Below are 25,373 nucleotides of genomic sequence, written 5' to 3' on the forward strand. Positions count from 1 at the left end.
TCTTTTACCCGTCTTTTACCAATGTTTGTCAGTTAACCATGATTGTGTTGTAATGAACTTTTGAAGAAACATTTCACCAGTGTACAAACTTTGAGTTATTTCACCTCAGTTACAATTTGTTATTATAGACCTGTGTTGCTAATTTGTTGATACAACCGAGAACTCTGCGACTATTATGTAAGTAACAATAAATGCATTATTATTTTATTTCGTTCTCTTGTGTTAATATTTCTCAAGCTCGTTAGTCCTTGTGGCTCCATTCGCTCCCAAGGGACACTGCAACTGTACAGTATGATTTCGACTCAGCATGGCCGTTAGTACAAGCTCCCCAATTGAACTATTAATGTAAGCTCCCCATTCTAGATGTTCTGCCTCCACTCAGGTAAGCCACTCGCGGACCGCTAACCTAGAGCTTAACTATATTTCCCATTGAATTAATTAATTGGAATCTCTGCATTAGGAAACATCAGAAGATATAAGTACAATTGTAATTTTTAAAAGAAACCCCCACACCCTTATTTTTAAAAGAAAACCCCCCCATTAGAGTTGAGCCCAAACCTTGATGAAAGGAGTTAATGAAAGAGATTATACCCTTTCTCCTGCACCGCGTCGTTCCTAGGTAGGAGCCTTTCTCATCAGATTATAAACTCGCCATCTTTCAAATCTGTCTTTTCGTGCCGATTTTTACAGCATATACTCTATACTGTAAGCTAATTTTCACCAGTCTTTTCGGAAACGCTCGTTTTTTTGCTACCAGTGCCGCTGATAGCTTCTTTTTTGCTGCCACCAGTATTGGGGGAGGGCGAAGATGGTGGTTCCTACTCCAAAATTTTTCTCCTAGTTAAGTACTGATAATAGAAAGAAGGGAGGGAAACCTCCACAGAAAATTCAACACTTTTTATACCTATGATAATAACTGTCAAAGCGGGGATGATTCAGCAGACCACAATTTGCTTTGAGATAAATAGCATGGCAGCGCTTGGATACATAAAGGCTAGTGGTTGTATAACTACTTACTAAAATTGTTATTGTTCTATTTTTTCCTTTTGTGTTTTTAAGCTGTTTTGGTCTACTCTAAAAGCCGACGACAATCACCGTCTGGCAGCAATCGAAAGTAAATTGCTTTGAAAGCTAATTGGCATCACTTACCTTGACCGAGTATGCTTAAAATTGTGTCTAAATAAAATATAAAAAAAACTGAACTCAAAATCTAATAATTACTGCAGGTTTTGTTGCTAGGAAAAGAGGAAATCATGCCTTCTGGTAAAAAGCAAGATATTAAAATGTGTCTGGAGTCAAATAGGTTAGTTGAACGGGGATTGAACAACTTGATACGAGTGGCTGTGTTTGAAGAAATGATATTTAGGCCTAAATATAGGTTTCCAAGGAATTCAAAGATACAAACAAGTTAAATCACTCCAATTTACAACAATTTCTGTGACTGGGAATAGAAGAAAGAATGAATTCTTGAAAATCGATGGATCATTTTGATGGACTTGGTCTTAAGGAGCACAGGAAAGGCAATAGGAGACCTTATGAACAAGAGGGCATTGAACCAAATTTGCTTTGAATACCACCACATTCCTTTAAACCTCTTATAAGGATAATGGCAAACAAATTAAAATGTGTTAAGAGCCAAATAAGTAAACTGAACGACGATTTTTCAAATTGATAGGAGGAGCTATGCTTGAGGAAGTGATATATAAAATCGATGTTTCCAAAATATCTTCAGACAGCACCTTTTGAGTTGGCGCTCCATAAATAATATGCATAAAGATTTTGCCCAAATCCCACATAAAATCAATCAAACTAAAAAAGAAAATAGTGTGAAGTTCGTGGCTTCTTTGTTCAAACCGACAAAAATATCAAAAATATTTTGTTGAAGGTTTAAGTTAAGACAGAATCAGGTATATCTATGAGGCTGAAATGATCAAGCAACATCACCATAGCAACTGGAATAGATAGCTAATGTCTGATGTAAATGATATTTGATTGAAAGTGATATTCAATGGTCTTTTGAGGAAATTTGTTGAAAAAAAATCTTTGGGAACCTACATGGCAGTACCCAGGATTTTTTTTCGGAAGGTATTTTACTGGAAAAAAAGTTTTCGGGGGGAGGGCTATACAAAAAAAAACCTCAAAAAACACATGCAAAATTTGTTAATATCCATTTTTGTTAGGTTTCTTACGAGTCAAACAAACATTTAGGGGGAGGGGGTCAAACCCCCTACCCCCCTGGATACAGCCTTGGGATCCTATCGAAAAAAAGAAATAGTTATAGCACATTTATCATTTCTTTAACTTGAGATTATGACGTTCCTTAAACGGAATTTTACCGTCCCAAGAAACTATTTTTTTCTTCTCTTTTCAAAAATAGAAAGAAAACTGGATTAACCATTTGAAAACATTCTGTTTCCTTGAATCGCAGGAATCAGGTTGTTAATGCAGAAATTGACTCTGATTAGAAACTTGCTCAAATTACATAAACGTAGCTTGGTTAAATAGGCAAAGTTAAATTAGGATATGTCAATTTAAACCTTTTTTATTATTATTTTTTTTTATTTTTGAGAGAAATAAAGAAAAAAGTGGCACAGATTTTATAACAAAAATAAAATATAAGGTTTTCAGTCCTCTTATGACTTTCAAGCTGTAATCTATGTCAGTCGACAGAAAAGCATTTAGACATTAATTCTATAAAAGTTTTATTCGACGATTATATTTTATTAGTATTTTGAATTGCAGGCAGGATAACAAGAATAATACGACAAAACCAAAAATAAAGATATCATTTATAATTAAAAGAATTTCCACCCAAAGACTTCCAAAATAATTACCAAAATTAGATTAAAATATATAAGTAAATTTGTTATCTAAAAAAAACAAAACAGAAGTTTCTGGCGACTATTCCATTTCTTACTTTGCTCAAATCATTTTTTGTTTCGTGTTTTTTGCACACATTTTTCTTATCACGGCATTTAATTTATGTGAACTACATATTGAGGTAATATCTGCTTTTCGTTGTTGATAATAATCATTGTTCCTCTTCCAAGGGCATCCTTCTTAACACGAAGTGAGTCGTATCCATTCGCTAGAAGGGTGTTGCCACTAACATCCTGTGATCTCCCTGCTAATATTTTACAGAGTATCAGGGCTTTCACATTGCCAGCATATCCTAAAGCTGTTTCAGGGAACTCTGAAAAATAATGTCCGTGACCATACGCTGTTCGCTTTATGTAAGAGTGTTGAAAATTATTCTTGAGAATTGACTCAATATTTCCTTCAAATGGAGTACCATGGAATGCCAATATTGGATTGGCTTCTTCTGCACCAGCTCCGTACTTCACAGCAAACTGTTTTGAGATTTCCGAAAATTGTGATTCCAATGCTGGGTTTTTCACATAAGTTACTTTTATCACATCTCTATTTTGACACAAGCGTCGAAACTGCGCCTCAGCAACACGAAAGTGATAGTCCAGCTCATTAGATGGATTAAAGGATCTACTTGGATAAATTTCATATTTCTGAAACTTAGCTGATGGTATACTTACAACAGGGGCTCCCATTTGAGTAGCTTTGAAATTGATAATATATCTAGGATATGCTTGACGTGGGTCGTAGATGACGAATTCATCAAATAAAACTCCACCAGCATTTTTTGTATCACGAGGAGCGAACAATGAGTCATAACCTAAGCTTCTAATAGTATTCAAATTCATTGTGTATTGTGGAGTGGTAACCTTCATTTCTTTCCCAAGCAGAACGTCGCACAATATAAGAATATTAGATCCTTTTGTATAGACTTGTTGTGCACTCTTGCTAGAATCAGTGGCAAAGTAAATTCCATTGCCAAACATTCTTTGTTGGCCATCATTGCGCGGTAGTCGGAAGCCGTTATTAATAATATTTTCACATGCTTCGGTATCTGTACCGTGAAACTTCTCACGTGAAGTTGAAGGTTCAAATAAATTAGTTTGACATAAGTGAAAAGCTTGGAGTAAATTTGCGTTGAAAACCTCTTGAACCGATGTAACCTCAGGGTACCAGTTATGAGCAGGTTGGATGTACTTAAGAACTTTGTCTCTAACATCTAGGAAGACGGACGACGAGGGATCCAAACCGGATACTTTAAACCTTGTTATCTCATTTCTATACTCGCTTGCCTTTTGATTCGCAATTTCTTGGTATGTTTCAAATTGTCGTCTTCGTGTTTCTGAAAAGAAAACAAGCATGTACAAATGTATTTACTTGTTCAGCTGCTTTTTCCTATGTGTTCCTTGCTGTTTCGAAGTTTGTGACTAGAGTCAAACAGTTCGTGGTAAAGAACTGTATGTACGGAGCGACCCGGTTCATTGGTAACCGAAACTCTAAAAACGGAATTTCGATACCAATACATACATCAAAAGAATCACATTTGTTTTCTAATTTCAATTATATAAGTTTCATTAAGTTTAGTATTACCCATCAAAGGTTAAGCGCCTGAGAAAAGTTGCCTTACTTTCAAAAAAGGAAGGAAACACCCCCTAAAAGCCATAGAACTTTAACGAAAATCACACCATCATATTCAGCGTATCAGAGAACCCTACTGTAGAATTTTCAAGCTCCTATCTACAAAAATTTGGAATTTTGTATTTTTTGCCAGAAGAAAGATCACGGATGCATGTTTATTTGTTTTTTTTTGTTTTTTGTTTGTTCCCAGGGGTGATCGTATGAACCCGGTTGTCATAGAATATTGTGATAGGGATTATTCGAACGGAAATTAAAAGTTCTAGTGCCTTTTTAAGTAACCAAAAGAACTGGACGGCATCTAAGCCCCCTTCCACGCTCATTTTTTCCCAAAGTCACTTGATCTAAATTTTGAGATAGCCATTTTGTTCAGCATAATCGAAAAATCTATAAACTATATCTCCAAGGATGAGTTAATCCCCCACAGTCCCCAGATATAGGGGCTGCAAGTTTCGAACTTTGCCCATTGTATACATATAGTATAGGTTATTGCGAAGTATACATACTTTTTCAAGGGGGATTTTTTCTGATGGGAGGGGGGCTGGAGGAGGGTTTTACATGGGAGGATCTTTCCATGAAGGAATATCTTATGGAGGAAGGGAATTTTCCATGAAGGGGTGCCGGATTTCCCAGCATTATTCAAAAAAAAAGATCAGAAATTAAATCCAAAAACAAGTTTTTCAACTGAAAGTAAGGAGCATCATCAAAACTTAAAACGGACAAAAATTTTTAAGTATATGATTGGTTTTTCCCCCTAGTCAATACCTCGCTTTTTAAGCCAATGATTTTTTAGTACTCTCATAAGAGCTATTTATTTTAATTACCGACCTTGGTGATCAAAGGGACATTTTTAAAGAATTAGAACAAAATTCGAACTTTAGAGCAAAGAGCGAGTTATTGACTAAGGGGTGAACCCCCTGATATACTTATTAAAAATTTATGAATATAGAAGTTCGTTACGTAAGTTAATTCGTAAGTTACGTATATTTATTACTAAAAAAACACTCGTAAATAAAATTAAACAACTTTTGAGAAAGCCATTTAACCAAATAAAAGTAAAGTTAATATGCAAATTTGTTTTTAATTATTCATGTACGGTGAGCCAAAATCCAAACCTGCATTAATTCAAAAATGTTTAAAAATTAAATAAAAAAAACAAGTTTTTTTTAAGTGAATGTAAGGAGCAACATTAAAACTTAAAACTAACAGAAATTATTCCGTATATGAGAGGGGCTGTCCCCTCCTCAACGCCTCGCACTTTACGCTAAAGTTGGACTGTTTCTCACAATGCTATTTTTTAAACATTAAAAACTTTAGCGTAAAGAGCGAGGCATTGAAGAGGAGACAGCCCCTTTCATATACGGAATAATTTCTGTTAGTTTTAAGGTTTAATGTTGCTCCTTACTTTCAGTTAAAAAAACTTGTTTTTTTAATACACCCTAGACGGTCAATCATTTTGATCAAAAGCTTCCTTCAATCAATTGATTAAAGCATGATTGACCGTTTAGGAACCAATTGAGTCATTCAAACTTTCTATCAGTCACCGTCAACGGTGACTTGATTCAAGTGTCAAACAGGTTCCCAGACGGTTAAGCATACTTTAATCAATTGATTGACACAAGCTTTTGATCAAAATGATTGACTGTCTAGGGTGTCCTTAACAATTCATGGAATTGCGTTGCATTTTTACAGCTTTGCTTCGTTTCTTGAAATTATCAGTAAAGTGACAGGCTTACCAATTTAAATTAATTTTTATTTCAAAAAACATATTACGCTCCTCTGCACAATTGAACATAATACACAAAATGAAATATCTAGTATTTATACACCCTGCCTTGATTTTTCTAAAGACTGATCAGTAAATGCTTAACTTGCATTTTGCAAGATTGCTAGAGGACAGTTTTTCAAGGCCAAAGGCATAACTGGGATCTTGAATAAAACAGTAAAAACTAAAACAGTAAAAGCAAATTAAAAGAAAACAGTGATTTGTGTATTATAAAATCTCATTATTTTTTCGGCACAGTTGAAAACCCTAAGATAATTTTATTAGATTAATAAGGAACACTGATTCTTCTCAAATATCAATTAAAAAAAACTTTTTCCACGAAATAATTTTTTCAAAGAAAAGTAAAGAGCTCCATTAAACAAAAAATGAGCAAAAATAAAATCAAATAATCTATCAAGCGTGAAACTACCACAAATCAGCATCGATAAATAAATGAAACCCAAAACGAACAGAAATTACAATAAATAAACCAGTCAAAATCAAAACGAGCAGAAATTAATATGAGTAGGGCTCAAAACCCCTATGCCTTCCCAAGCCCAGAACATATTTTGCACTTTACTGAAAAAATATAAATGTTTTTTACTTTTATAACTTTAATAAATCAAATAATATTAAAGTTTTGATTACTAAATATCAGTATATGTATATCAGTATATGTATATCAAACTGACAATGCACTTTCATTTGTATTTTTTTCAGTAAAGTGCAAATTATGTTCAGGCCTTTGGAAGGCATAGGGGTTTTGAGCCCTACTCATGTTAATTTCTGCTCGTTTTGAATTTGACTCGTATTTATTGTAATTTCTGCTCATTTTGGGTTTCATTTATATATCGATGCTGATTTATGGTAGTTTCACGCTTGGTAGATAATTTGATATTATTTTCGCTCATCTTTGATTTAATGGAGTTCTTTACTTTTCTTTGAAAAACTTATTTTGTGTAAAAAGTGTTTTTTTTTAGAGTTAACTTCTGTTCGTTTTAGATTGACATGATTTTTTCAGGGAAAAAGAAAAAAATTCTTTAAATCTTTTCGTTTTTTTAAAGACTTTATAGTTTGGCCTGCTATTTGTATGCTGGAGAAAGATTTCCTGCAATTTTTAACAACATAAACCTTTTTTAAAATCTGGACACAAATAGTAGTTTTTAATTTAGTTTCATACCTCTTCTAGTTAACCTGAAATGGAAAACTTGATACCTTTTGCAAAAAAATCTATTTGATTGCTTGGATACACTTACACTATTTTGATTTGGTTAAATTTTAAGAGCAGAAGTGACCCCGAAAGTTCGAACATAATTTCCTCAGTCGTCTTTGGGATACTGCTGAGATGCCTTATTGAGAATTAGCATTAACACAGTGCATTTTGACTTAATCATAAGTCAACATTTAGTTTTTAAACACAATGGAAAATGGAAGGGTAGGCATGGGAGGGGGACTAGTTGCCCTCCAATCACTTTTGACAGTCAAAAAGGGCATTAGCTCTTTCTATTTTCAATCGAATGAGCCTTTTCGAAGTTCCTAAGACAACTGCTTTGATACGAAGTGCCCTCGTCTAAACAAAAAAAAAAAAACAAACAAAAAATAATAATTGTTACAATAGTAATACATTGTACACAGATTTATCTTTACTAAAGAAATGTCAAACCTTCCAATCACTTTGAACTATTAAAAAGGGCACTAGCCCTTTCAATTTCAAATCGAATGAACCCTTTTTGAGTTTCTACGAAAACGCTTTCTACAAAAACCTTATATACCCCCAGGGCATAAATTACAGCCCTTGCCCTGGGGGGTGTGAGGGGGATGTCATCCTCAAAGACTTAATTTCCAGAAATTTCAACTACGTTAAATAAAATGAATGTCTCAAAATTTTGATTGGACGCGTTTGGAGAAATGATGGGCGTGAGAGGGGCGTTAGTTGCTCTCCCATCACTTTCAACTATTAAAATAGGCACTAGTCCTTTCAATTTCCAATTAAATGATCCCTTTTGAAGTTTCTACGACAATGCTTTCAATAAAAACCTTAAATGCTCCCCGGACGTACCTTACAACCCTTGCCGTGAGAGCGGGGGGGGGGGGGTGCTGTTGTCATCCTCAAGGACCTCATTTCCAGAACTTTCAACTAAGTTGAAGAAAATTGATGTCTCAAAATTTTGATTGGACGCGTTTGGGGAAAAGGTTGGCGTGAGAGGGGGCTTAGTTGCCATCCAATCACTTTTGACTATTAAAAAGGGCACTAGCCGTTTAAATTTCCAATCGAATCATTCCTTATTCAAGTTTCTGCGACAAAGCTTTCTATAAAAAAAATTTTACATGACCCCGGGACATAACTTACAACTCTTGCCATGAGGGCTGTGGGGGAGTGTAATCCTCAAAAACATAATTTCCAGGCTTTTTTACTACGTCGAACAAAATGGCTATCTCAAAATTTGGTTGGATGTGTTTGGGGAAATTGTGGCTGTGAGAGGGGTGCTATTTATCCTCCAATCACTTTCGACTGTTAAAAAGGGCACAAGTCCTTCTAATTTCAAGTTGAATGAGCCCTTTTTGAAGTTTCTGCAACATCACTATCTATAAAAACCTTATATGCCCCCAGGACATAACTTACAACCCTTGCCCCGAGGGCTCTGGGGGGGAAGTTTATCATCCTCAAAGACATAGTTTCTATAACTTTTAACTAAGTTGAACAAAATTGCTATCTAAAATTTTTTTTAGGATGTATTTGGGAAAAAGGTGGGCGTGAGAGGGGGGTTAGTTGCCCTCAAATCACTTTCGACTATTAAAAATGGCACTTGAATTTTCCAATCGAATGAGCCCTTTTTCAAGTTTTTACGACAAAGCTTCAATAAAAACCTTATATTCCCCCAGGACATAGCTTACAACCCTTACCCTGAGGGATGTGGGCTGAGTTTCATCCTCTTATATATAACTTCCAGATTTTTCAACTACTTTGAACAAAATGGCTGTCTCAAAATTTTGATTGGATGTGTTTGAATAAATGGTGGGCGTGGAAGGGTTGTCAGTTGCCTTCCAATCGCTTTCGACTATTAAAAAGGGCACTATCCATTTCAATTTCCAATCAGACGAGCCCTTTTTGAAGTTTCTAAGACAACACTCTCTATGAAAACCTTATTCGCCCCCAGGACATAACTTACAGCCCTTGCCCTGCGGGTTGTTAGGGGGTTGCAATCCTCAAAGACCTAGTTTGCAGAACTTTCAACCACGTTGAACAAAATGGGTATCTCAAAATTTTGATTGGATGTGTTTTGGAAAAAGGTGGGCGTGAGAGGGGCGTTAATTGCTCTCCGTTACTTTGAACTATTAAAAAAGGCACTAGCCCTTTCAATTTCCAATCAAATGATCCCTTTTGAAGTTTCTACGACAACGCTTTAAATAAAAACCATAACTGCCCCCAGGATGTAAATTACAACCCTTGCCCTGAGAGCGGCGGGGGGGTCGTCATCCTCAAGGACCTCATTTCCAGAACTTTCAACTACGTTGAAGAAAATTGATGTCTTAAAATTTTGATTGGACGTGTTTGGGGAAAAGATGGGCGTGAGAGGGGGCTTAGTTGCCATCCAATCACTTTTGACAATTAAAAAGGGCACTATCCATTTAAATTTCCAATCGAATGATTCCTTATTCAAGTTTCTACGACAACGCTTTCTATAAAAAAAAATTTTTTATGACCCCAGGACATAACTTACAACTCTTGCCATGAGCGCTGTGGGGGAGTGTAATCCTCAAAAACATAATTTCCAGACTTTTTCACTGCGTCGAACAAAATGGCTATCTCTAACTTTTGATTGGATGTGTTTGGGGAAATGGTGGGTGTGAGAGGGGTGTTATTTATATCCTCCAATCACTTTCGACCATTAAAAAGGGCACAAGCCCTTCTAATTTCAAATCGAATGAGCCCTTTTTGAAGTATTAGTAACCTCACTATCTATAAAAACCTTATATGCCCCCAGGACATAACTTACAACCCTTGCCCCGAGGGCTCTGAGGGGGTTATCATCCCAAAAGACCTAGTTTCTGTAACTTTTAACTACGTTGAACAAATCGCTATCTAACATTTTTGTTAGGATGTGTTTGGGGAAAAGGTGGGCGTGAGAGGGAGTTAGTTGCCCTCAAATAACTTTCGACTATTGAAAAGGGCATCAGCCCTTTGATTTTCCAATCGAATGAGCCCTTTTTCAAGTTTTTACAACAAAGCTTCAATAAAAACCTTATATGCCCCCAGGACATAGCTTACAACCCTTACCCTGAGGGATGTGGGCTGAGTTTCATCCTCTTGTATGTAACTTCCAGATTTTTCAACTACTTTGAAAAAAATGGCCATCTCAAAACTTTGATTGGATGTGTTTGGATAAATGGTGGGCGTGGAAGGGTTGTCAGTTGCCTTCCAATCGCTTTCGGCTATTAAAAAGGGCACTATCCATTTCAATTTCCAATCAGACGAGACCTTTTTGAAGTTTCTAAGACAACACTCTCTATGAAAACCTTATTCGCCCCCAGGGCATAACTTACAGCCCTTGCCCCGCGGGTTTTTTTTTTGGGGGGGGGGGGGGGTTGCCAACCTCAAAAACCTAATTTCCAAAACTTTCAACTGCGTTGAACAAAAGTGGTTTCTCAAAATTTTGATTGGATGTGTTTGGGGAAAAGGTAGGCATGAGAGGGGGGGCTAGTTGCCCTTCAATAACTTTCGACTGTGAAAACGGGCACTAGCCTTTTGAATTTTCAATCGAACGAGCCTTTTTGGAAGTTTCTACGACAACGCTTTCTATAAAAGCCTTATATGTCCCTAGGGCATAACTTTAAACCCTTGCCCTGAAGGCTGTGGGGGAGTGTCCTCCTCAAAAACATAATTTCTTGCTGGAAATCAACTACTCTGAACAAAATGGCCATCTCAAAATTTTTATTGGATGTGTTTGGGGAAATGGTGAGCATGGAAGGGGTTTTAGTTGCCTTCCAAGCACTTTCGACTATTGAAAAGGGCGCAAGCCAATCCAATTTTCCAATCGAATGAGCCTTTTTCGAATTTTCAATGACAACTCCTTCAATACGAAGAGCCCTGGCATGGAAAAAAAATACATTTTGTCAACATCGTTCTTTACTTAGGCAGCGAGTTTGCGCTGCCTATGATATACGCCTTATACAATACTGATCCGAAATCATGCAAATTAAAAATATATTTGTTTATTGGTTAGTTCGAGAATACACTTTCAAAACTGAAATTACATATAAGGGACTTTGTAAAGAGCTAAAAAAAATATCAGTAAATATAGAAGAATCTCTAAAATAGATGAAAAGCTGTAGGCCAAATCTCTTTCAAATAAAGAAGTTATTAATCTTGATTTGATAACTTACACCCATTTGATTTGCAATTTAACATGTTGTAACCTCTTCCCTTTATTTAAAAAACACATTTTTTGCCCTATCTATTTTCCTTCAAAATTTGTTCTGTTTTACCTCCATATCTAACTTTGGTTTTGTTTTCCTATTTTGCATAGTTTTTTTTTTTATATAAATGTCATCCATTCAGTAAAAATATCAGTAAAAAAATCGAATAATCAATAATCAATGTTAAAAAATAATCAGTAAGATATATTTCTCTTTATTCCAGAAAGAGAGGAGAAAGCCCTTAGTCTTATAAGCCCTGTTTACCTAGCTTTTAGTTGACAAAATAAAGACAGAAGCAATTAATGAAAGTGCAAGAATCCTGATTTTTACTGAATGACAAAATTTGTCAACAACTTATTTTATCTGCACTTGATTCGTAAAATACACAACCAAAACTGGGTGGGACATATTTATAGCCACTGCATATCCATTATCTGTTTGATAGGGTTTTTTGAAATGCTCTCAACTGTGCTCAAGTGACTCAAAAAGCCCTGGGAGAGAAATAAAAAGGAAGAGAGAGAGAGAGAATGAGTAAGGGAGAGACAAAAAGAGACGATGGAGCAAACAGAGGGAAAGTAAAATAGAGAGAGATATAAAAGAAGGAAGAAGAGTAAGAGACCAAGAAGAAGAGAAAGCAAGAGAAAAAAATCAAGAAAAAAAGAAAAAATGTAACAATCACTTGAACAAAAGTGTGAAACCAGATTTTGGAAAAGCGTGACATAAAAACTTATTTGGGACAAAAAATAATAAATAAACAAACAATAGAAATATAGGTCAAGTCCCCCAAAGACTGCAAGGGAAATACTTTTTAGCAAATCTTAATAACAAAAATAAATCACCTGCATCAGCTAAACAAAAGAATAAAATAAGAGCATAAAGCACCAAATGTAAAGTACCTTTTTTGATGATTTTCATTGGACGTACACTCTTTTAGATAAAAAGCAAAACTTCACGATTACGGATTAAAACTTTGTCAGCTTTCGCAAAAACAGCTTAACAAAGAAATTTCCTTCTCTTTTTATGTTTTATTACTGCTGATACTGCAAACATGTTGCAGTGTTGGTCTACCTGTGGCTGAAACACCTAAGCTATCGCACCTTAAATAAAACATCTTATTGAAATTACCATACCACCTACAATAAAAACGATTTGTTTTAAATTCCAAGTTCGACAATAGCGTCCAGATGTTACTGCTTTGCAGAGTTACCCACGGTCGCCCGCCACGAAGGGGAGATAGTGGCCCAGACCTTTGTCCCCTCCATTTTTTATGTTTTTGGTAATCATAACATCAAAAGATTAATAATTTTCTGACTAAAATAGCTTTACTTTTAAACCTAATTTCACAGTAAAAAGTATTTTCCAATAAAATGACTCCAATAAGTTTTGACTCCAATTATGACTCCAATTATTTTCCAATAAGTTTTATTAGATTAACATCAAGGAAATATGATTGTAAAAGTTCGAACCGAAACAATTAAAAACGGAAGAGTAAATATTGCGAACTTACCTTTTTCTGATTTATCCTTTTCTTCTTTTATCTTTTTGCATATAAGGCACTGAGATGGCATAATGCAAGGATCACCACACAAATTTGGGCACAAATGGCCACACTTAACTTTCTTTCCACATGGTTCTTGGCAAATCAGCTTGACACTTTGAAATAAGATTAAAAATTATTAGCTGATAAATGAGAAGGTACATAACTGAAAACAGCTTTTGGTTAATTTAAATAAATTTTATAAAAATATAATAATAAAATAATTATAAAGATAAAATAAGCTAGAAAATTTGGAATCGCTTTGGTAAGTAGTTCATGCATTGGTATACGGTCAAATAGAAAAAAAGAAGTTACTTTACCAGATTTTCATGATTAAGTGTAATTGGTTACATGGTTAACCGTGTTTTAATTTAATTAGTGTTCATTTGTAATGAATTCTGGAAAGCCAATTACTTTACACCCTAAGTCTGGAGATTCCAATACATACTTTACTTACTTAAGACGAGACACAGGCCATTCAGCCCAACTCGGCATCAAAAAGCTACTGGACCAAATGCTTCCATTTGGTTCTTTCTTCTGTGAGTTTTTAAATAAGCTCCAGCCACGCCTTGTTCCACCTGTGACCATGCTTTTGGAATCCCCCAAGTGGTTTTAAATCCTTTCGGAAGATGTTATGCCAAGATTTCATTTGGTCATCTGGTTTTTCTTCCATGAGGAAGCAGACTGCTAGTAATGCCTAGCGTATCAGGGTCTCTTTTGGGTGCCTCATTACGTGACCTAGCCATTTGAAACGCTTTTTCTTGATCACGTTTGAAACGTTACGCTTTTTCCCGCATACTTTCACCAGCCATTGGCTGCTGATTTTTTGTGCCAGCCGTATGTTGCTAATGGCCCGTAGACATTTTCGGTCAAAACTGTCAAGCTGATACTCTTCCTCCACCTTGAGGGTCCAGGTCTCAGATCTTTATAAAAAAATTGAACGCACACATGCTGAGTATATCCTGAGCTCCAAAGTGGTTTGTGGATGCCAAAGATGGACCAAGCTTTGCCAATCCTGCCTTGAATATCATTAGTAGCTCCACCCTAGGCCTCTATCGATTACCCTAGGCATTGGAACTCCCCCACCCTCTCAATAGGTTCTCCATTGAGGTGTATAAAACCTTTATCTTTGGTTGAAAGATACTTCTTTTGGTGATACGGATCATGAGTCCTATCTCACTTGCCGTATTCGGTACTCTTTCTATAATATTTTGTGTTTTCTGGGTTGAATCTGCCACTAGAGTACCATCGTCTGTATATTCAATGTCAGCAATTATTTCTTGTGCTAAGAAGACGACACCACCATCTTCTTTCAATGTGTTTTTCATAATAAAATCTTCAATATAGTTGAAAAAAATTTGTGACACCTGACAACCTTGATGGACACCATATGTTATTTCAAATAGTTCCGTTAGCTCACTATATATTCCTACATTACTCAAGGTATTTTCATAGTATCATAGGCAGCACAATAGTGCTGCTGCCTAAGTAAAGAGTGATTAGGGTGCAATGTATTATTTATTTTTGTTTTTTGGTTTTAGACCAGGGCACATCGTATCGAAGGAGTTGTCGTAGATACTTCAAAAAAGTGTCATTCGATTGGAAACTGAAAGGGCTAGTACCCTTTTTAGTAGTATAAAGAGATTGGAGGGCAATTATAACCCCTCCCACGCCCACCGTTTCCACAACCACATCCAATTAAAATTTTGAGGTAACCATTTTGTTCAAATAAGTTGAAAGGTCCTAACATTATGTCTTTGAGGATGACATCCCCCCACAGCCCTTAAGGCAAGAGTTGTAAGATATGCCCTGGGGTAATATAAGGTTTATATAAAAAATATGACCGTATAAACTTCGAAGGGGGCTCATTGGATTGGAAATCAGAAGTTTTAGTGTCTTTTTTAAGATTCAGAGTAATTGGAGGGTTGATAACCCCCCCCTCCCCGCTGACCAACACACACACCTCGTATATGCCCAAAATACAACTTATATAAATTTGAACATTTGTTGTCGTAGAAAATTCAAAAAAGGCTCAATCGATTGGAAATTGAAAGGGCTAGTGCCCCTCTTAATAGTCAAAATTGATTGGAAGGGAACTAATCCCGCTCGTACGCCAACCATTTCCTGAAACACATCCAATCAAAATTTTGAGATAGCTATTTTGTTCAGCGTAGTTAAAAGGTCCAGAAATATTGTCTTGGAGGATGACAACCTCCCCGCCACCTTCAAAGCAAGGGTTGTAAATTATGCCCTGGGGGTATGTAAAGTTTTTGTAGAAAGGGTGATCGTATGTATTTCGGAGGGGCCCAATGGATTATTAATTAGAAGTTCTAGTACCTTTTTTAATATTCAAAGCGATTGGAGGGAAGACCCCCCCCCCAAAAACCTCGTAAGTTCTGAAAATGAATCTGACAGAAATATTGAGATGGCCATTTGTTGTCCTAGAAACTTGAAAAACGAATCATTCGATTCGATTGGATATAGATTGAAAAGATTATAAAGTAATTTCAGTGTTTGTGGTTAGTTTTAAGAATAGAGTGTAAAAACAAACATTAATTAATAATAGAATAAGTTATTTAGGATAGGTTTAACTTGAATAAGTAGATTAAGTAAGTTATTTAGGATAGGTAGGTTTTAAGTGTGAATATGAAAGGTCATTAAATAGTGTATATTTCACAGATTTGCATTGACCGCTAGGTAGCGTGCAGAGAGTGTAGAAGTAATTCGTATCAAACAGTTCGTGGTAACGAACTATTAGTAAGGAGCGACCGGGCTTTTTGATACCAATAGATACATCAAAAGAATCAGATTTTAATGCTGATTTCAAATATATAACTTTCATCAGGTTTAGTGCTACCCATCAAAAGTTACGCGCCTGAGAAAATTTGGCTGATTTTTAAAAAATGGGGGAAAGACCCCGTAAAAGTTATAGAACCTTAATGAAAATCACACTATCCTATTCAGCGTATAAGAGAACCCTGCTGTAAAAGTTTCAAGTACCTGTCTACAAAAATGTGGAATTTTGTATTTTTCGCCTGAAAAAAAATCACGGGTGCGTGTTTATTTGTTGTTTTTTTCCCGGGGGTGATTGTAGTAACCCAATGGTCCTATAATATCGTGAAAGGGCTCATTCCAATGGAAATTAAAAGTTCTAGTGCCTTTTTTAAGTGACCAAAAAATGGAGGGCAACTAGGCCCCCTCCCACGCTCGTTTTTTCCCAAAGTCACCCGATCAAAATTTTGAGATAGCCATTTTGTTCAGCATGGTCGAAAATATGATAACTATGTCTTTTAGGATGACTTAATCCCCCGAACTCCCCGGGGGGAGGGCTAAAAGTTATGAACTTTACCCAATGTTAACATAATTATATTATTGGTTATTGAGAAGTATACATAAGTTTTCAGGAGGGTTTTTTTCTGGTAGTGGGGGGGGGGTCGGGTTTTATGTTGGAGGATCTGTCCATGAAGGAAGTTGTCATGGGGGTAAGGAAATTGCCATGAAGGGGGCGCCGGACTTGCCAGCATTATTTATTGCTTATTGGGAAGTATACAGACATTTTCAGGAAGAATTTTTTTTCTGGAGGGTGGGGTTGGAGGAGGGGGTTACTCGGGAGAATCTTTCCGGGGAGGATGTTTCTTTGGGGTAAGGGACATTTCTATGAAGGGGGCGCCGGATTTCCAAGCATTATTTAAAAAACGATCAGAAATTAAATTAAAAAAAAACAAGTTTTTTTCAACTGAAAATAAGAAGCAAAATTAGAACTTAAAACGAACAGAAATTATAAAGTATATGAGGGGGTTCTCCCCCAAGTCAATACCTCGCTCTTTACGCTACAGTTTTTTTGTGCTTTCAAAAGAGCTATCTATTCTCATTAAACGGCCTTTGTGCTTCAGGGGTTTGTGAATTAAATATTTTTTTAACTTTTAACGTAAAGAACGTGGTATTGACATAGGGGAGAACCCCCTCATATACGTAATAACATATACATAATAAAAAAAACAATAAAAAAACAAGCGATACTGCTCAATAGTAATCGAAACTTTTAAAAACGGAATTTTGATTTCAATAAATGTATCAAAAGAATGGGCTTATAATGTTGATTCTAAATATATAAATTTCATTAAGTTTCGTATTACTCATCAAAGGCTACGAGCCTGAGAGAATTTCCCCGATTTTTTAAAGAGGAAACATCCCCTACAAGTGAAAGAATTTTAATGAAAATCACACCGTCAGATTCAGCGTATCAGAAAACCCTATTACATAGGTTACAAGCTCATATCTGCAAAAATCTTCAACTTTGTATTTCTTACCTGAAGAAAAATATACGAATATAGAAGTTAGTTACGTAAGTTAATTTGTAAATTACGTCTTAACCAAATTTAGAGACATTCATTTAGCAAACGAAAAGAAAAATTTTTCTGCAAATTTTTTTTACTTAATAAATGACGGCGAGCCGAAATAAAAGCTTCATTAACTAAAAAACGATCAGAAATTAAATAAAAAAAAACAAGTTTTTTAAACTGAAAGTAAGGAGCAACATTAAAACTTAAAACGAACAGAAACTATTCCGTATATGAAAGGGGCTGTCCCCTCCTCAACGCCTCGCTCTTTACGCTAAAGCTTGACTCTTGTAGCATAAGATGGGAGAACGTATATTTTATTTACGTAGTTTAATTACTCGTGTTTAAAGTATTGTCAAAAGGAGATAAAACGATGAGTGTTTGAGGAATTTTAGCATAAGATGGGAGAACGTACATTTTATTTACGTAGTTTAATTATTCGTGTTTAAAGAATTTTGAAAAGGAAATAAACCGATGAGTGTTCGAGAAATTTTGGTACAAGATTGGAGAACGCATAATTTATTTAAATAGTTTAATTATACATGATCTAAGTATTATGAAAAAGGATATAAAACAATGAGTGTTTGATGACTTTTGGCTCAAGATGGGAAAGCGTTTATTTTATTTGCGTAGTTTATTTACTCGTGTTTAAAGAATTGTGAAAAGGAGAAAAAGCGATGAGTGTTCGAGGAATTTTAGCATAAGATGGGAGAACGTATACTTTATTTACGTACTTTAATTACTCCTGTTTAAAGTATTGTCAAAAGGAGAAAAAATGATGAGTGTTCGAGGAAGTTTAGCACAAGATGGTAGAACGCATATTTTATTTACGTAGTTTAATTACTCATGATTAAAGTATCATGAAAAAGAAGAAAAAACGATGAGTGTTCGAGGAATTGTAGCATAAGATGGGAGAACGTATATTTTATTTACGTAGTTTAATTACTTGTGTTTAAAGTATTATGAAAAAGGAGAAAAAACGATGAGTGTTTGAGGAATTGTGGCATAAGAAGGGAGAACGTATATTTTATTTACGTAGTTTAATTACTCGTGTTTAAAGTATTGTCAAAAGGAGATAAAACTATGAGTTTCTGAGGAATTTTAGCATAAGATGGGAGAACGTGTATTTTGTTTACGTAGATTAATTGCTCTTGTTTAAAGTATTGGGAAAAGGAGAAAAACGATGAGTGTTCGAAGAATTGTAGCATAAGATGGGAGAACGTATATTTTATTTACGTAGTTTAATCACTCGTGTTTAAGGTATTGTCAAAAGGAGATAAAACTATGAGTGTCTGAGGAATTTTAGCATAAGATGGGAGAACGTGTATTTTGTTTACGTAGATTAATTGCTCGTGTTTAAAGTATTGGGGAAAAGATGAAAAACGATGAGTGTTTGAGAAATTGTAGCATAAGATGGGAGAACGTATATTTTATTTACGTACTTTAATGACTCCTCTTGAAATTATTGTGAAAAAGAGAAAAAATGATGAGTGTTCGAAGAAATTTGTCACAAGATGGTAGAATTCATATTTTATTTGCGTAGTTCAATTACTCTTCTTGAAAGTATCGTGAAAAAGGAGAAAAAACGATGAGTTCTTGAGGACTTTTGGTTCAAGATGGGAGAATATATACTTTGTTTACGTAAATTAATTACTCGTCTTGAAATTATTGTGAAAAAGGAAAAAACGATGAGTGTTCGAGGAATTGTAGCATAAGATGGGAGAACGTATATTTTATTTGCGTAGTTTAATTACTCTTGTTTAAAGTATTGTGAAAAAGAGATAAAACTATGAGTTTCTGAGAAATTTTAGCATAAGATGGGAGAACGTGTATTTTATTTACGTACTTTAATGACTCGTGTTTAAAGTATTGTGAAAAAGGAGAAAAAACGATGAGTGTTCGAGGAATTGTAGCTTAAGATGGGAGAACATATATTTTGTTTACGTAGACTAATTGCTCGTGTTTAAAGTATTGGGGAAAAGGAGAAAAAACGATGAGTGTTCGAAGAATTGTAGCATAAGATGGGAGAACGTATATTTTATTTACGTAGTTTAATTACTCGTGTTTAAAGTATTGTCAAAAGGAGATAAAACTATGAGTGTCTGAGAAATTTTAGCATAAGATGGGAGAACGTATATTTTATTTACGTAGATTAATTACTCGTGTTTAAAGTATTGGTGAAAAGGAGATAAAACGATGAGTGTTCGAGGAATTGTAGCATAAGATGGGAGAACGTACATTTTTTTTACGTAGTTTAATTACTTGTGATTAAAGTATTGTGAAAAAGGAGAAAAAGCGATGAGTGTTCGAGGAATTGTAGCATAAGATGGGAGAACGCATATTTTATTTACGTAGTTTAATTACTCGTGTTTAAAGTATTGTCAAAAGGAGATAAAACTATGAGTGTCTGAGGAATTTTAGCATAAGATGGGAGAACGTATATTTTGTTTACGTAGATTAATTGCTCGTGTTTAAAGTATTGGGGAAAAGGAGACAAAACGATGAGTGTTAGAGGAATTGTTGCATAAGATGGGAGAACGTATACTTTATTTACGTAGTTTAATTACTTGTGATTAAAGTATTATGAAAAAGGAGATAAAACGATGAGTGTTCGAGGAATTGTGGCATAAGATGGGATAACGTATATTTTTTTTACATAGTTTAATTAGTTGTGTTTAAAGTATTGTCAAAAGGAGATAAAACTATGAGTGTCTGAGGAATTTTAGCTTAAGATGGGAGAACATATATTTTGTTTACGTAGATTAATTGCTCGTGTTTAAAGTATTGGGGAAAAGGAGATAAAACGATGAGTGTTCGAGGAATTGTAGCATAAGATGGGAGAACGTACATTTTATTTACGAAGTTTAATTACTTGTGTTTAAAGTATTGTGAAAAAGGAGAAAAAACGATGAGTGTTTGAGGAATTGTAGCATAAGATGGGAGAACGTACATTTTATTTACGAAGTTTAATTACTCGTGTTTAAATTATTGTGAAAAAGGAGAAAAAACGATGAGTGATTGAGGAATTTTGGCAAAATAAGGGATAACGCATACTTTATTTACGTAGTTTAATTACGCATGTTGTAAGTATTGTGAAAAAGAAGAAAAATCGTGGTGAGATTGAAGACGTGTAGTACACAAAGTGACAACTCATACATTTTTTATATATTTCAATTGCTCGTGATTAAAGTATTAGGAAAAAAAAGATAAAATAATGAGTGATTAAAGAATTTTGGCATAAAATGGGAGAACGTATATTTTATTTACGAAGATTAATTGCTCGTGTTTAAAGTATTGGGGAAAAGGAGAAAAAACGATGAGTGTTCGAAGAATTGTAACATAAGATGGGAGAACCTATATTTAATTTACGTAGTTTAATTACTCGTGTTTAAAGTATTGTCAAAAGGAGATGAAACTATGAGTGTCTGAGAAATTTTAGCATAAGATGGGAGAACGTATATTTTATTTATGTAGATTAATTGCTCGTGTTTAAAGTATTGGGGGAAAGGAGATAAAACGATGAGTGTTCGAGGAATTGTAGCATAAGATGGGAGAACGTACATTTTATTTACGAAGTTTAATTACTTGTGTTTAAAGTATTTTGAAAAAGAAGAAAAACGATGAGTGTTTGAGGAATTGTAGCATAAGAAGGGAGAACGTATATTTTATTTACGTAGTTTAATTACTCGTGTTTAAAGTATTGTCAAAAGGAGATAAAACTATGAGTGTCTGAGGAATTTTAGCTTAAGATGGGAGAACATATACTTTATTTACGTAGTTTAATTACTCGTGTTTAAAGTATTGGGGAAAAGAAGATAAAACGATGAGTGTTCGAGGAATTGTAGCATAAGATGGGAGAACGCATATTTTATTTACGTAGTTTAATTACTTGTGTTTAAAGTATTGTGAAAAAGAAGAAAAAACGATGAGTGTTTGAGGAATTGTAGCATAAGAAGGGAGAACGTATATTTTATTTACGTAATTTAATTACTCGTGTTTAAAGTATTGTGAAAAAGGAGATAAAACGACGAGTGTTTGAGGAATTGTAGCACAAGATGGTAGAACGCATACTTTATTTACGAAATTTAATTATTCGTGTTTAAAGTATCGTGAAAAAGAAGATAAAGTGATGAGTGCTCGAGGAATTGTAGCTTAAGATGGGAGAATGTATATTTTATTTACGTAATTTAATTATTCGTGTTTAAAGAATTGTCAAAAGGAGAAAAAGCGATGAGTGTCTGAGGAATTTTAGCATAAGATGGGAGAACGTGTATTTTGTTTACGTAGATTAATTGCTCGTGTTTAAAGTATTGGGGAAAAGATGAAAAACGATGAGTATTTGAGAAATTGTAGCATAAGATGGGAGAACGTATATTTTATTTACGTAGTTTAATCACTCGTGTTTAAGGTATTGTCAAAAGGAGATAAAACTATGAGTGTCTGAGGAATTTTAGCATAAGATGGGAGAACGTGTATTTTGTTTACGTAGATTAATTGCTCGTGTTTAAAGTATTGGGGAAAAGATGAAAAACGATGAGTGTTTGAGAAATTGTAGCATAAGAAGGGAGAACGTATATTTTATTTACGTAGTTTAATTACTCGTGTTTAAAGTATTGTCAAAAGGAGATAAAACTATGAGTGTCTGAGGAATTTTAGCATAAGATGGCAGAACGTATATTTTATTTACGAAGTTTAATTACTTGTGTTTAAAGTATTGTCAAAAGGAGATAAAACTATGAGTGTTTGAGGAATTTTAGCATAAGATGGGAGAACGTGTATTTTGTTTACGTAGACTAATTGCTCGTGTTTAAAGTATTGGGGAAAAGGAGAAAAAACGATGAGTGTTCGAAGAGTTTTAGCATAAGATGGGAGAACGTATATTTTATTTACGTAGTTTAATCACTCGTGTTTAAAGTATTGTCAAAAGGAGATAAAACTATGAGTGTCTGAGGAATTTTAGCATAAGATGGGAGAACGTATATTTTATTTACGTAGTTTAATTGCTCGCGATTAAAGTATTGTGAAAAAGGAGAAAAAGCGATGAGTGTTTGAGCAATTTTTGCATAAGAAGGGAGAATGCATATTATATTTACATAATTTAATTACTCTTGTTTAAAGTATTGTCAAAAGGAGATAAAACTATGAGTTTCTGAAGAATTTTAGCATAAGATGGGAGAACGTATATTTTGTTTACGTAGATTAATTGCTCGTGTTTAAAGTATTGGGGAAAAGATGAAAAACGATGAGTGTTGGAGGAATTGTAGCATAAGATGGGAGAACGTATATTTTATTTACATAGTTTAATTAGTCGTGTTTAAAGTATTGTCAAAAGGAGATAAAACTATGAGTGTCTGAGCAATTTTAGCATAAGATGGGAGAACGTGTATTTTGTTTACGTAGATTAATTGCTCGTGTTTAAAGTATTGGGGAAAAGATGAGAAACGATGAGTGTTTGAGAAATTGTAGCATAAGATGGGAGAACGTATATTTTATTTACGTAGTTTAATTACTCGTGTTTAAAGTACTGTCAAAAGGAGATAAAACTATGAGTGTCTGAGGAATTGTAGCATAAGATTGGAGAACGTATACTTTATTTACGTAGTTTAATTACTCGTGATTAAAGTATTGTCAAAAGGAGATAAAACTATGAGTGTCTGAGGAATTTTAGCATAAGATTGGAGAACGTGTATTTTGTTTACGTAGATTAATTGCTCGTGTTTAAAGTATTGGGGAAAAGGAGATAAAACGATGAGTGTTCGAGGAATTGTAGCATAAGATGGGAGAACGTACATTTTATTTACGAAGTTTAATTACTTGTGTTTAAAGTATTGTGAAAAAGAAGAAAAAACGATGAGTGTTTGAGGAATTGTAGCATAAGAAGGGAGAACGTATATTTTATTTACGTAGTTTAATTACTCGTGTTTAAAGTATTGTCAAAAGGAGATAAAACTATGAGTGTCTGAGGAATTTTAGCATAAGATTGGAGAACGTGTATTTTGTTTACGTAGATTAATTGCTCGTGTTTAAAGTATTGTGAAAAAGGATATAAAACGATGAGTGTTCGAGGAATTGTGGCATAAAATGGGAGAACGTATATTTTATTTACGAAGTTTAATTACTCGTGTTGAAATTATTGTGAAAAAGGAAAAAACGATGAGTGTTCGAGGAATTTTAGCATAAGATGGGAGAACGTGTATTTTGTTTGCGTAGTTTAATTACTCTTGTTTAAAGTATTGTCAAAAGGAGATAAAACGATGAGTGTTTGAGGAATTTTAGCATAAGATGGGAGAACGTATATTTTGTTTACGTAGACTAATTGCTCGTGTTTAAAGTATTGTGGAAAAGGAGAAAAAACGATGAGTGTTCGAGGAATTGTAGCATAAGATGGGAGAACGTACATTTTATTTACGAAGTTTAATTACTTGTGTTTAAAGTATTGTGAAAAAGGAGAAAAAACGATGAGTGTTTGAGGAATTGTAGCATAAGATGGGAGAACGCATATTTTATTTACGTAGTTTAATTACTAGTGATTAAAGTATTATGAAAAAGAAGAAAAAACGATGAGTGTTCGAGGAATTTTGGCAAAAGAAGGGATAACGCATACAATATTTATATAGTTTAATGTCTAGTTTAGTAAGTATTGTTAAAAGAAGATAATACGATGAGAGTTTGAACAATTTTAGTACAAAGAGGTAGAATACATACATTATTTACGTAGTTCAATTGTTTGTCATTAAAGTATTATGAAAAGGAGATAAAACGATGAGAGTTCGAGGAATTGTAGCATAAGATGGGAGAACGTATATTTTGTTTACGTAGACTAATTGCTCGTGTTTAAAGTATTGGGGAAAAGGAGAAAAAACGATGAGTGTTCGAAGAGTTGTAGCATAAGATGGGAGAACGTATATTTTATTTACGTAGTTTAATTACTCGTGTTTAAAGTATTGTCAAAAGGAGATGAAACTATGAGTGTCTGAGAAATTTTAGCATAAGATGGGAGAACGTATATTTTATTTATGTAGATTAATTGCTCGTGTTTAAAGTATTGGGGAAAAGGAGATAAAACGATGAGTGTTCGAGGAATTGTAGCATAAGATGGGAGAACGTACATTTTATTTACGAAGTTTAATTACTTGTGTTTAAAGTATTGTGAAAAAGAAGAAAAAACGATGAGTGTTTGAGGAATTGTAGCATAAGATGGGAGAACATATACTTTATTTACGTAGTTTAATTACTCGTGTTTAAAGTATTGTCAAAAGGAGATAAAACTATGAGTGTCTGAGGAATTTTAGCTTAAGATGGGAGAACATATATTTTGTTTACGTAGATTAATTGCTTGTGTTTAAAGTATTGGGGAAAAGAATATAAAACGATGAGAGTTCGAGGAAGTGTGGTATAAGAAGGGAGAATGCATACTTTATTTACGTATTTCAATATTCGTCATCAAAGTATTATTAAAAAGGATATAAAACGGTGATTTTTCGAGTACTTTTAGATTCCGATGGGAGCACGCATATTTTATTTGTGTAGTTCATTTACTCGTTATGAAAGAATTGTGAAAAAGGAGAAAAAACGACGAGTGTTCGAGGAATTTTGGATCAAAATGGGAGAGTTCATATTTTATTTGCGTAATTTAATTACTCGTGTTTAAAGTATTGTCAAAAGGATATAAAACTATGAGTTTCTGAGGAATTTTAGCATAAGATGGGAGAACGTGTATTTTGTTTACGTAGATTAATTGCTCGTGTTTAAAGTATTGGGGAAAAGATGAAAAACGATGAGTGTTTGAGAAATTGTAGCATAAGATGGG

The 25,373-nt window shown here is 34.3% G+C and overlaps 1 protein-coding gene across 2 annotated transcripts in view; it reads right to left on the reverse strand.

Annotated features, from left to right (window-relative positions):
* Window positions 1-2,579: 2,579 nt before the first annotated feature.
* LOC148948971 (uncharacterized) overlaps window positions 2,580-25,373 on the reverse strand; it is a 364,117-nt gene continuing 341,323 nt past the window's right edge. For both annotated transcript variants that reach the window (XM_089094847.1, XM_089094846.1), the window contains exons 16-17: window positions 13,194-13,339; window positions 2,580-4,210 (exon numbers count right to left, since the gene is read on the reverse strand). In XM_089094847.1, coding sequence (XP_088950973.1) covers window positions 2,976-4,210; window positions 13,194-13,339 — 1,381 coding nt within the window. In that variant the 3' untranslated portion in view covers window positions 2,580-2,975. The remainder of the gene's footprint in view (window positions 4,211-13,193; window positions 13,340-25,373) is intronic.

This window comes from Artemia sp. Qi Xiang Cuo, chromosome 9 (genome assembly GCF_049724085.1).
Source record: "Artemia sp. Qi Xiang Cuo chromosome 9, ASM4972408v1, whole genome shotgun sequence".
In the NCBI taxonomy this organism is placed as follows: domain Eukaryota; kingdom Metazoa; phylum Arthropoda; class Branchiopoda; order Anostraca; family Artemiidae; genus Artemia; species Artemia sp. Qi Xiang Cuo.